The sequence below is a fragment of the Erpetoichthys calabaricus genome, chromosome 7 (assembly GCF_900747795.2).
Source record: "Erpetoichthys calabaricus chromosome 7, fErpCal1.3, whole genome shotgun sequence".
In the NCBI taxonomy this organism is placed as follows: Eukaryota; Metazoa; Chordata; class Cladistia; order Polypteriformes; family Polypteridae; genus Erpetoichthys; species Erpetoichthys calabaricus.
In genome coordinates this window covers 127,806,900-127,820,270 of record NC_041400.2, presented here as the reverse complement: position 1 = coordinate 127,820,270, position 13,371 = coordinate 127,806,900, and the positions used below count along the sequence as shown (strand labels likewise).

Sequence of the window (13,371 nt, the reverse complement as noted above, 5' to 3'; positions counted from 1 at the left end):
TACGGTGATGTACTTTTGTCAATTAATTATTATTTTATATACTACACTATAAAGAGATAAAGAACTATTGTCAACCTGTATACATGCCCACTTAATTTTCAAAAGTCTTTATTTATAAATTTTCTTAAAGTATTATAATATAAAAATCTATGGTATATAACAAAAGTGTACTATGCAAAACTTTTGGCTGATTAGTTTCTCTGTATTTGAAGGTCACAATATAAATAATGATTGACAACAATAACCATTTGACATTTCAAAAGAAAGATGCTTGGCTACAGAAATAAGCTGAATAGAAACTGTAGGTGCATTTAAAAGGATGACACTGCTGATTGTCAAAATGCTTCTAAGTGACTCCCAAAGTAAGAACTACTGCCACTTTGGTATTAAACCTACTTAAAGGACTTGAAGAATCTTCCCTGTTCATGGATATAAAGAATGAGATGTACTTTGTTGAATCCAACAAAGCAGCTCTGATTACTATCATTGCTTTGAAACACTGGAGAGCTAACACATTTTTTTTTTTTGCCAATCTCATTTAATAAGCATTTAATGTCTGATCTCCTTTCATTTACATCACAAAGGTCTCTTAATTAATCACAGAGGAGAAATTCACTTAATTTGTAATTTTACATTAATGATGTGTCATCTCCGCATTCTGATTTTTTTTATTTTCACTTATTTCATCACACAAACTACATCATTAGACCAAAAGGAGTGGCTTTCAGCTCCAGTGCTTGGGACCCCAAGGGCTGCAGGTTTTTATTCCAACCGATCTTTCAATCAGTGCATCAATCTTGCTTCTATTTGATCTCACTGTTCAGTTACCTGGCTACAAATGTTTCTAAGAATTCCATAAAAATATCTACTTCTTCCAAATATTTAAATTCATGTTTCTTTTGCCTTTTTCTTTTTAATTTTCCACCTTAATTGAATTAAAATGCTGATAAGCAGTGCAGACATAAGTGCAAACAACATTAAATACTTATTCCACCACCATTTCAAAATGTTTCTTAGCAATGAACAGACAAGTGAATGTACCCCAAAGATAATTGCTCCCTTTATCATTCAGTGTTATCAGCACTTTAATACAATTAAGTGAGCAAACTCCAAAGAAAAAGGCGAAATACAAATAAAATGGCAAAGGTAGCTTAAGCATTTCAAGTTGTGGCATATATATATATATATATATATATATATATATATATATATATATATATATATATATATATATATATATATATATATATATATACATACTGTATATACAGTATATTCACTAAGATTGGAGTTGAAAACCACTGGCCTAAAACTCAACAAATATGGATAACCTTTGGAAAGGAAATACAGATGCTGAGAATACTGAATAAAAACTAACAATTCTTATTGATTCTACATTTTTCTTTTATCCATCTACAAGGTAAAAACATAATGATTTATATGACATTAAATATAAACACTCTTTTTCTTAATATATACTGTAGATATTTATGTCATATTAATCTGTAGCTCTTGATTGAAATTGCTAGGCTGTTCCTATTTTTTAATATTTGAAGGTTTTATTGAAGTAAATGTATAAAAACTGTATGCTTCTATGGTAACATGAACATTAAATGCATTCACATTAACCTCCTTGATGTTAACCCTGAGCATGACTCGAGCTCGTAATTCTATGTAATTACAGTTAAGCCTGAGTTACACTTGGGGTGATGAGTAAGGATCTGCTTTACATAATTAGTCCGAAAGTATTCAGCAGCCATCTAGTGGATAACGCTGCAAAAAATCATAAATATTTCTATGTTGTTTGCCACTGTAAGGTATTTCATCAATATTCATGAGTGGGGTGAAGCCTTCAATTAAAACACAATGGTGTGTAAATGAGAAACTGCTGTGTAAAGCCAGTTTTAGAACAAAGTGAAACTGAACCATTAGTTGAATCAAACCATAGTGATGACAATGTGAACTGGTCATCAGTCATTCACACTGATAGTGAAACTGATGCATATGGGGCTGTATAACTAAACTGGCCCTCAAAGCACTATTCACAATGCAGCGATTGTCATTTGTGCCAAAGGAAATGTGAAAGACACTAAGCCTTACACTGTGGTAGCCTATAATAACACAAGAGGTGCGTCAATTGTGCAGATCAGGCACTATCATTCTACCCTCTCATGCTCAAGCAACAGAAAAATATTATAAGAAAAGTGTGCAAAAAACAAGCTTCTACTGTTCTGATTGCAACATCGAGCTGTGCATTGGTGAATGTTTCCAAATATGTCACAAAAAGGACTATGTACTATATCTGCATCAGTACAGCAGCAGAAACTAGACATACATTTCCTACTGTATTCATGTTGATATTTTGATGTAAGTTTCTGTTACATATAACATTTTTTCTTGTTGAAAAAAATTCAGCGCATTCGTCTTGTTTTCCCAGGAGCAAACACAACACTAAGGAGGTTACTAATATGACAAGTGTCTCTGTGTGTCCTTCCAATTGTTATGTCTGTCATATGCCATTTGGTATGGGATTAATAAAAGCAGTGCTAATGCTTGTGATGTGCTATCAGTTGAAATGAAAAATGATTGTATTTTATTACTACATGCATTACAAAGAAAATTCTAACAGATGGTGCACTACAAATGCTAATGGTGATTAGACTGAAGTCTGCAATGATTACTTAGATTTCAACTCATTTCACATGATTACCACATCTAATTTTAAAAGAAATAAATAGGAGCATCAAATATGGAAAATGCTCACCACAAACTTTATCATATTCCATATGCTAATGAGTTTCACTTTTGTGCCATTGTGCATTAAATAATAATGAGTGATGTAGAACAATATTATCATGCACAAATTACAGTTCATCACATATTTAAAGTACTCACCTGGTTGAAATTGATTGGTTTGTCCCGATTACCCGTTTGTACCAACAGTTTATAAGCCAAAACACCATCATCTGATCCATTTTTGTAGTTGTTGCTGGTAATTTTCCCATCTTCCCAATCCCTGTCAAATGCATCTTGCAAACCTTTAAAGGAAGAGAAGTATTTTTAGACTGTTTTAAAGTACAGATTTCAGAATATTGTAACTCATTGCTCTAAAAAATGTTCCAGCTGTTCATATATGATATGGCATCACTACCTTAAAAGGCAACATGCATCTTTGAAAGATGTATATCTACGTACATCATATGTTAGTTAGTGCTCCTGTTCTATGATATGAAAAGAAGTAAGCACTGAGGGCACAATTGTCAGTGAGCCTCAGAAATGAACATTCTTGTGGGTTTCTTGCTATGGGCAGAGCGTTCATAAAGGCCAATAACATTTTTTTAAGAGAATGGAATTTGAACCATGCAATGATCTGTGGAGGTCTAGTATTGATTCCTGTGCATGCCCTGATCATGAAACATCACCGATTTTGATGTTGAAATTTTTACTGATGGGGACCAGGGGGACTAAATTTAATGTAATACATGCTTACTTACATTCAGCTCCTCTCTCTTGCTGGCAGTCCTGGCAGTAGCACAGCAATATTAACTGTGAGGTGGATCTGTTTTTGAACTGCACTGCAGGTGCTGTCCGGGGACAAAGCTCATTGACTGTGTTTCATTGCTTAGCAGTGTGTTGACACACGTGCTTCACAGGAGACTCAAATCCTCCAAATCCCTTGATTATTGATCGTGTGTTATTTCCTCGTGGTGCTTGATGCTTCGCGGGATACTCCAACCCCTGGATCATCAACTAACTGTGTAAGCTTCATGGTGGACACATTTACCTTTATAAATCTCAATAATATTGTAAATCGCACAATTTATATTTACATTTTATGCACTGAATTAAAAGCTTATTTTTTGAGTTCAATTTGTTCATCTGCATTACTGAATGCAGTTCAAAAATTAGAAATTTGACTTCTCTATCTTCATATGTGATATTACTTTTGTAGGTGGTGTGAACGTAAATCAAGCGTTTTCTAAGGGTGCATGGAAAAGGTTAGGAATCACTGTTCTAAGTTGTCCTGGTGCAGCAACTTTGGGTATGTGCAGAAGTGTGCTTTCAATAGCTTCAATCCAGGGTTGGTCCCTGCTCTGCAATGAATACTGCCAACAGAATCACTAGGCCCCACAACACTGTGCTGGATAAAATGGGTTGCAAAACAGATTGAATGATGCCTTATGGGGATGCACACTTCTACAAGGTACTACAAGACATTCCAGAACTGAAAGGACCAAGTGCACTATCATGATGCACGTACCCATTTGCTGAGGTCCTATTAAACTGCTTATTTAAAATGAGGAAAAATACATTAGATGCCTCCTGCTGAACACAGTGCTAGGTCATCTGTCTAGATATATCTGTAAAGCAACCTATAATAACTAGTCTGCTGCATTTAAAACTTACATTGTTACTGTGTCTACTGTGCCTGTGTGATTTGTTAAGTGAGAAATGTATAGGACTACTTCTACTGTATTTGTTTGTTCAGCCTTAGTTACTGGTGATTATCTGATGCTGAAAATTTTCTTTTTTGAGCTGGCTGGGTAAAATGAGGTGGTGGTGGGGCAGTGGCTCATATCCACACATGAACCAGAAACATTGTTAGGTAACTGTAAAAACCATCCGTGAAATTCACTTCAGACTCAATGAAGTTCACTACTAGCAATAATCCTTGTGCTGTATACTTTTTCATTTGAGTTGCCTATTTAGATTCAGCATCCAAATAGTTTTTACCTCCATACTTTTAAGAATTATCTTAAAAGATATTGTTTGATCTTAAAATTGTATTTATGTGTGTATGTTGTAATTAAGATAACAACTTTGCTTATTTAATCCTCTGTGCAGTCTGTCTATTGCATTCCATAAGCCGCTGTGCTTGAATCAACGACTCATACTGATCTCTTCAACACACAGCAAGTAAATCACAGGTCAAGGTTAATCATAAACTCATGCATGATCACTAGACTGTGATACTGAGAGGGATGCACTTATGGTAACTGTCAGACATATGTGTAAAGCCGAGTAAAATCCTGATTATTTTAAACTCTATTTAGAAATATTTATTTGCTGGCATTCATTAGTGTGCCAGCTTCATTTCTGGCCAGGCACTTGCTCGGATTTCTATTTACTTGTGTTCTTATTTTTGAATACTTGGCAGTATAGATTTTATTCCTGCTTAAGCCTGAAATATAGCACTAAACTATGAATAAGTTAGATTTTTCTTTTCATTCAAAATTACTATTATAATTTTAGGCACATTTGTGTTTAAAATATTATATATGTTTTACGTTTTATGGATATAATTTGTTTTATGGGCAAAAAAAACTTCAATTGATTTCACCTTATAATGACAATTTTTAAAAAGAATGTCCAGTAGACAATATGATGACATAGCACTAAGGAACTTTTGATATGATGTCAAGTGACAGTTCAGAGAAGACATCCAACAAAACCAACAGCAACTAAGTTTGAAGCCAGGTATAAAGACACCAGGACAGAGGTGTCTAGGTTTAATATGAGAGTTGACACAATGGTGAAAAACAAAAGTCTCGAATGATTTACAGTTCAGTTGAACTTATTAACTCCAATGTTACAAAAGTGTCTTTCTGTTTTGATTAAACACACAGAAGCAGCTAGAATTTTTTGAATCCAATTTTTCCTTCTTTCACAAATATACTTTTTGCTCTGTCAATACACAGGACTCAGTGAAAGAGCACTGTTCAGAGAAAGAAAGACAGACAGACTGATAAGAGTTAGATAAATAATTGTTGATCAGTTCTCTGACCTTAGTTTGTAGAAGTGTTTCACTGTAGCTATTAGGTAAATCAGCAAAATATTTTACATTTATATGTTTTCTTTATTTAGATTTTAAAACAGTGAACCAAAAATACAATAGTTATAAATTAGTATATTGTAGTTATACTAGGTATAAGTATGTTTGTGAGCCAATATCACAATAAAAATCAAACTGCAGTATCTCCCTTTAATGGATTCAGTAGTAACTACTGAAAAATTTGCTGTGTGCAAGACTATTTACACGCAATTCTGCTGTCTTCACAATTTATAACACAAAAGATTCGAATGCAGTGAGAATGTGTTCCCCTTCACATATGTGTTTCCATACTGTATGTATCATTGTTTTGGCTTGTTACAAGACTCTGCTTCTCTTGTTCTTTTGAAGAAATATTCACAACTGTCTCTGGTTTCAATTTTTAAGCTACTTGTTTAAAAATTCATGAATTTTTAGTATTTTGAAAAAACTTAACTCTTCTTGTTTTCATGCCACTTACAGTAGGTTTCTTTTAAAGATACTGGGAATTTTACAGATCATTTAAATGTAAATAATACTTTTTACAGTATAATTTTGTTTTGCAATATAATTTTGTTGAATCTGTCATTAAAACAGCATTTCCTTTTTTCTTTTCATTGTATCTTTTTCAGACTCTCCTTTTTCCAGTGTAGGGTTGCAGAGAGTTGCTGGGAGCAAATGTTTTCAGCATAAGGAATCAGATTTAGAAAGCATATTATCACTTCACAAAGACCTAATTCTACAAAGCAGTGTCTGCTGGGGGTTTTAAAGTTTGGGTCTTGAGGAATTTGTCGATCATTGGGTGGATGTGCACTGAAAATGCATCCCACATTTTCAATGTATTTGAAATATGAATACGTTGAATAACAAGCAGCAAGGATAAAAGAATGAATCAAAGGAAATTTCTTTGTACATATGATGGACTTGTCTTTTTTAACCAAATCTAACAAAATTAACTTTACAGATTTTTGATAGCTGCAATGAGTGACATCCGAGAGCCCATAAATGTCAAAGCATGACCTTACATAAGCAGTCATTTATGTGAATTAAATGAGATGTTTATGAATAGTTTCATTATATTTTTAAATTTGAACCAGAGTTTTTTCCTTAAATTACTTTCTATTAGATTGATTGAAAAGTGAATGATGTGGCAACTAGTCTAAAACACTGTTATTCAGACCATGCAGTGTTAGAAATAGAACTATTGGAATTCAGAGTGACTGCTCACAGCAGCAGGGTGTGAAGCCTAGCAAAAGTAAAGACTTTCAGTTGCAGTTGTCACAACAGAAATAAAAGCATCTGGCATCCATAGTCACAAAATACTTTGCATGCTTACAAGTACATATGTAAGAAAACTACAGTGTTTACAATGAAAGCATGCAATCCAGTTCAGGAATTATTTTGTGACAAGTGATTTTTACAAGTATTTCTTGACTAGTAGTACACACTCCAAACTTGTTTACAAAACGCATGTGAAAGATATTGACTCATAAATGCATTTTAAAATGAAATTTAAGATATATGACTTGAAGAGATTTCTAATGCCTACTATGAATGGTTATGGTATATACCAAGCCTGCAGAATAACAAAAATTGCCCCAGATCACAGTTATAATTGAATGGAACACTGGAAAGCCATGGTAGACAAATTAATGTTTATAATTTTTGCAGAAAATGAGGAAGTTACAGTTCAAAAAGAATCCAATAAACACCCAATAGGGGGCGGCACGGTGGAGTTTGCATGTTCTCCCCGTGTCTGCGTGGGTTTCCTCCAGGTACTCTGGTTTCCTCCCACAGTCCAAAGACATGCAGGTTAGGTGCACTGGCGATTCTAAATTTTCCTTAGTGTGTGTGTGTGTGTGCCCTGCGGTGGGCTGGCGCCCTGCCCGGGGTTTGATTCCTGCCTTGCGCCCTGTGCTGGCTGGGATTGGCTCCAGCAGATCCCCGTGACCCTGTAGTTAGGATATACCGGGTTGGATAATGGATGGATGGATGGATAAACACCCAATAGACAAAATTGTTTGAAACGGTTTACGCTTCAATGGTGTATTACTTAAAATAAACAAAAATGACCATATGTTAAAAATGTACAAGCACAGATACAATGCAAAAAGGCAAAATGAAATTAGGTTAAAGTGAAATGACATCACTCCTAAGACGTCCAAGCATACTTCTACTTGAAAAGCAGCTTCAATGCAAATATTAAAGTTTGTCATAAATAACGTGACAACTATTAAATCAACAAAATATGAATGGTTATTGCTGTTCTGCTGGGAACATATTACTCTTACAATGCGACTCCTTCATTGTAATAAAGCATACCAAAATATGCTATTATCTGATATGTTCATTTCCAAATATGGTGTTAACCTATGCATTTCTGGGAAGAAGAAATGCATGTAAAATACCTCTCAAGATAAAGTAGATTTTGCAGTCTTGTTTAGATAGTGAAAATATATGGAATATAAAAAAGCACTTAATTTCTGAAAAACCACCCAAGCATCTATCTTGGTGGTGAAATACATTATTCATAAGGGGTAGGATAAAAAACAAGCGAGAGTGATCACAGAACAGAACTACACTGATACAAGTTAGGTAATCTGGATTATATCTCAGACAGGAAGCTGCCTCTGACTAGCATCAGAGAAATGCATGATCAGATGACAAGCTGAATGGCCTAGTGGGGAATGAAGACTTGTTAGGCCCACCTCAGTGTTTTAGTTGCTCAGTAATTAAAACCATCACTGTAGATCACACACAGTAACAATTATTTGAAAATAAATACATCTGAAGTTTTTATTTTACTGTATTTGTGAATGACTTTAAGGCAGGCAACACATTTAAGATGCAAGTATAAATATTTCTGAGAAAAAAAAATCAATTGTACACACTGCATGTAAACTGAGCTGACAAACCAAACACTGCCATACCTGGTACACCTATGGTATATTCCTAGAATTGCACTTTACATTCTGTCAAGTTTTAATGAGTAATGAAAGTCCAAAAAGTTTAATGTCACTTAAGGGAATTCTAAACCCCACCTCTCGTTTAAACCTAAAACCCTTTTTCAGATGGCCTCTGGCAGGAATGCTTTCACTCTTCATGGTCCAGAGAGGAATATAAAGGCTGGAATTTTGCTGAAACAGGGGTTTACAGAGTTAATAACAACCGTTTTCTACTAATTCTAAAGAGCAGCACAAATGACTCAGAACAAGACAAAAATCTAAACTTCAGAAAATCATTAAGTGAAGCAAAACTACAGTATTACTCTGATCTTCTATTTTTTTTTTTTTTTTTTTTTGTTCTTTATCTTGCCTTATACAATTTCTTGAAGTGATTGTTAAAATTTCTCTGACAAATCAGCAAGATAAAAAACAGCTCTTCTGATTCAGTAAATAATCTAAAGATATTAGTTGGTTATGATTTATACATTTATTATTTTTCTTAAAAAGTCTTATTATTTGTTAATGACTTTTATCCATTAACCATTTTGTAAGTACCACCTCCAAGAAAATAATACTTAAAATCCATTTTAGAAGAGAAATAGTAATATTCATGTGCTTATAAAAAACAGAATTAGCAACAACTAAACAAATTAGACCAAAGTATTTATTATAAATGTATCAAGTACATTAATAAAAATAAAAAATACCATAATAATTACATTTCTAGGCTGAAATGAGCAGGAGCTCATCTCAATAGCATAAGCTAGGAACCAACCCTTAACCCTTAATGTGATGCCAGTCAATAGGGGGGCTCATTCACACAGCTAGCTATGCACTCACATGTACAGGCCTATTTAGAATTGCCAGGTAACAAGAAGCACACCTCATTTAGATGTTCAAATGACAGATTAACACCTATATACCCAAGAAAAACTCATCAAGACATCGAGAGAACATTTATGGTCCACACAAAGAGCAACCAAGCCAGAACTCAAACTCCATTCTCTGGTGCTATAAAGCAGCAGTGCTAATTACTGTGCCACATTTTCAGAATTTTTGTAGTATAGGATTTGTTTTTTGTAATGATGCCATCAGAATATGATCAAAAGCAATTCATTGGTTTCAGAATAATGTGTGAGGTATTAAATACATCAATCAACATTACACTATATGATGATAACAAAATATTCAAATGTACAATAATTCTAATGATAATATTTTACCTAGGTTATACAGTATGTTAAATAGTGATGAGCAAACTCCAATGAATTTGCTTTGCCTCAGATTGAGCTATAACGTGGAATTGTTTACAAACTTTGCTGAACTGAGCGAAACGCACTTACCTCAATGGGGAACAAGAAACTAAACTACTTTTGAGTGGACTTTCATGGTGCAAAGGTCTTTTAAGTGTCCCTGACAGTTAGGGAAACATCTGCTGGACCAATTACTGTAGTCAAAAATGTGACCTAAGTTGTGAGGCAGCAGTGGTAACCACTTGGCCACTCTGCCTCCCCAAGATAAAATGAATAAAATTAAATATCAGAGCAGTAAAATTTTTTGCAGACATGAGGCATGAATTCACTAAAGATTGCTGTCCATGGATTCAACAGAAGATACTCATCTCTCTCAAAATGAACAGGAATTTGTTTGCTCTATTCCCTAATATTTTTGCTACAACATATACATTGTAACACCAACCATTGGTACCTTGCGAAGCATCATGGGGAACTGGGAAAAAAGTTTGTCTAAGCCAGCACGTGATGGTCATTTGTGAACATTGTATATTCACTACAAAAAGTGATTTGACGAATTTTTTTGATCAACACTAATGTTAAACATTATTTAAAATAAAAAAATACACAATATGTTAACATGCTTATGTATGTACATAATTTGCCCACTTTTGACATTAGATTTAATGCACTTTATACAGGTACACCATTTTTCTTCACTTTCAAAAAAAGCTCCATCCAATTTATGGTTTCCATTATTTATTGCTGCCATTTATTACTGTAAAATGCAGCTTCAATTTGCATTAGTCCAATGTTTTGAAAACTAATACAAAACAATCAATAGAGAGCTGCAGCATCTTACATTCATTTTAAAAACTCTTTTTTTTAGAATTTTAAAATGTAGTATAAGAAATCATGTAAAAAGTCATACATTACATTGTTTTATAGTGTTTTTCTTTTGCTCTATTTTTCCTCACATATAGCATTATATCCTTTCCATATAAAGGATTAGATTAGAATTGTAAAATGTAATATCTTGCTGCCACCGTAACAATCTTTTGTGGTTGGAAAATGTTTGTGTAAAAGAAAATTAATATGTTTAATTATGGCACTTCTAATTCTGTGATTTACACTATAATGATTTTCTAAAGCACCAAGGCCTCCATTTAAAGCTGCCTATAACCTTCTAGTTTTACAAATACAATGTCTATGTTAAGAGAATCATGAATCTTCAGGTTTGATGAATCAATATTTGCAAAATAAAACAGTTCAATTACACTAAAAATGTAACCGATTATAAAATGCAGTTCCCCATTATATAAGGTTTTAACGACGAGCCATTATCTACTGTACCCTTTATTTAGAAAGGAGAGACAAGTTATTGTTAAACAATAAAAAACAACCCCTTGAATTATTTTGCGCTATTAACTCAATTACCAAAACAACCTTTAAATATAATTTATGACATTTTTATTTTGCCTTCTACAGAATATCATCAGCAACTACCTTTACTTATTATTTCATGTTGTTTGGAACACTGGAGAGGTTTATAGAGAAGGCCATTTCCTCAAGTGCTTAAAAGTGCCAGGGCTGGAAAAAAAGCAATGACCACACATAAACTCTGATCAGCTCTCTGTGTATCCCACCAATCCGTCAAAAAGTTCTTTAGTCACTATTCAAGTGTCTTCAGACCGACAGAAGCTCAACATGCATGTTTGCAACATAATATAATAGGCACTAGTTGTGTTGTGCTTTTATATATACATTATCTTGCACTTCTCCAATATTGTTCAAAGCCAGTTGCTTAAGCATTCAGGTGTGCTTACAAGTTTGGTTAAAATATAAAATTTGCAAATCAACCTTATCCTTTTCATTGAATCCTATTCTACTTATTTTTTTGAAGTAGCTTCCAACCATCCATCTATATTCTAGCCCATTTATCTAGCTCAGGGTCAAGGAGGCCTTCTGTCTATTCCAGCAGCATAGAACACAAGGTGGGAACCTGATCTGGACAGGGTAGCTGCTTTTATCAGCATTCTGATACACACACACAAAACGCCAAGCTCACTCATACCGAACCACTTTAATTGCCTATTATCCAACACACGTGTTTTTGGGATATGGGTTGAAAACAGAAGTAAGTTGAGAAAAACTCCTGCAGATACTAGCAGAATATTCAAACTATAAAAAGAAAGTGTTCAGGACTGCCCAGTTTTACTTTTGCATTGTCCAGAAACACAAGCTCATGTTCTTACTATTATGTACGAGAATTACTTAAGTTAAACATTGCTGCCCCCAGCAACTCATTTAAACATATCATAAAATCACTACCACCTTTATTAAAAAGAAATCAGCTACTAAAAAATATTGTGGCTTGTAAACAAACCCTGGAGAGTTAAGGAAACAAAACATTTTAATTTGTCTTTATTGCTAAAATACTTAAAAGTTTTCTATATTCAGTACAAGCGACAATAAACTGAGCTTGAACTTTGTCATGTATCAGTTGTGAACACAGTTTTTTAAAACTTTGTGACCCTTGTAACTTTATTTGTTAATACATACACATATAGTGTATCCAAAAAATCTGATACACTTTCTATATTTCAGTCAAAATTAAACTTTTTGCAGCTCTATGAGCAGTACAATGGTGAAGGCAACTATCTCATGGGTCTGGTTGTTGCACGTGTGGAATTTACATGTACATCTTCTGATACCAAAGGTTTATCGTTAACATAAAGACTGTGCCACTATATGACTCTGAAATGGATTATGTGGGTTTCAGAATATTTTGTGTGTTATGTGTCATGTTTTGGAAACATAGCTATTAGGTGATTAAAGCCTGTAGGGCTGAATGGTTTACTCTTGTTGGTTAAATGTCTTGTTTTCTTACATACAATTAACAAAGCACCATACCCAAACCATTTTTACTTTAAAGTCTCCAATTTCCAATACCAACAATACACTTTTACAATACGTTTTGGCTATTTTTCAGTGATGAAGAACACAATGCATTAATTTAACATTTGGGCATCAGCAAAAATGGGATCTAAATTATTAGCTGATTATTGTGCTGAAGGAAAAGAAGCAACATTAGTTTTTAATTATTTCCCTTGTTCACTTGCAGGATGGGCACTGCTTTATTTGATGAAATAAATATTAAAAAGAATTTGAACAAATTGTTTTTAAATGTAATTGCGTTGTGTTCACTATCTATTCTGGTATAGATTTACATCAAACAAAATGGACTACTAGCCATAATTTCTTGCAATTAAAACTTAACAGATGCTGTCAAGACATGCTCTTTCGTCTGAGGGATTTAACAAACTATATTATAACAAGGATGTCCTGTTGCCTCTTAAATTTTTATAAAAAATACTCCAAGTAT

At 33.7% G+C, this 13,371-nt stretch overlaps 1 protein-coding gene across 4 annotated transcripts in view; it reads right to left on the bottom strand.

Moving 5' to 3' along the window:
- Positions 1–13,371, bottom strand: part of ptch1 (patched 1) — a 151,606-nt gene that overhangs the window by 39,402 nt on the left and 98,833 nt on the right. For all 4 annotated transcript variants that reach the window (XM_051929659.1, XM_051929660.1, XM_028805342.2 and 1 more), the window contains one exon: positions 2,896–3,038. In XM_051929659.1, the coding sequence (XP_051785619.1) occupies positions 2,896–3,038 (143 nt within the window). The remainder of the gene's footprint in view (positions 1–2,895; positions 3,039–13,371) is intronic.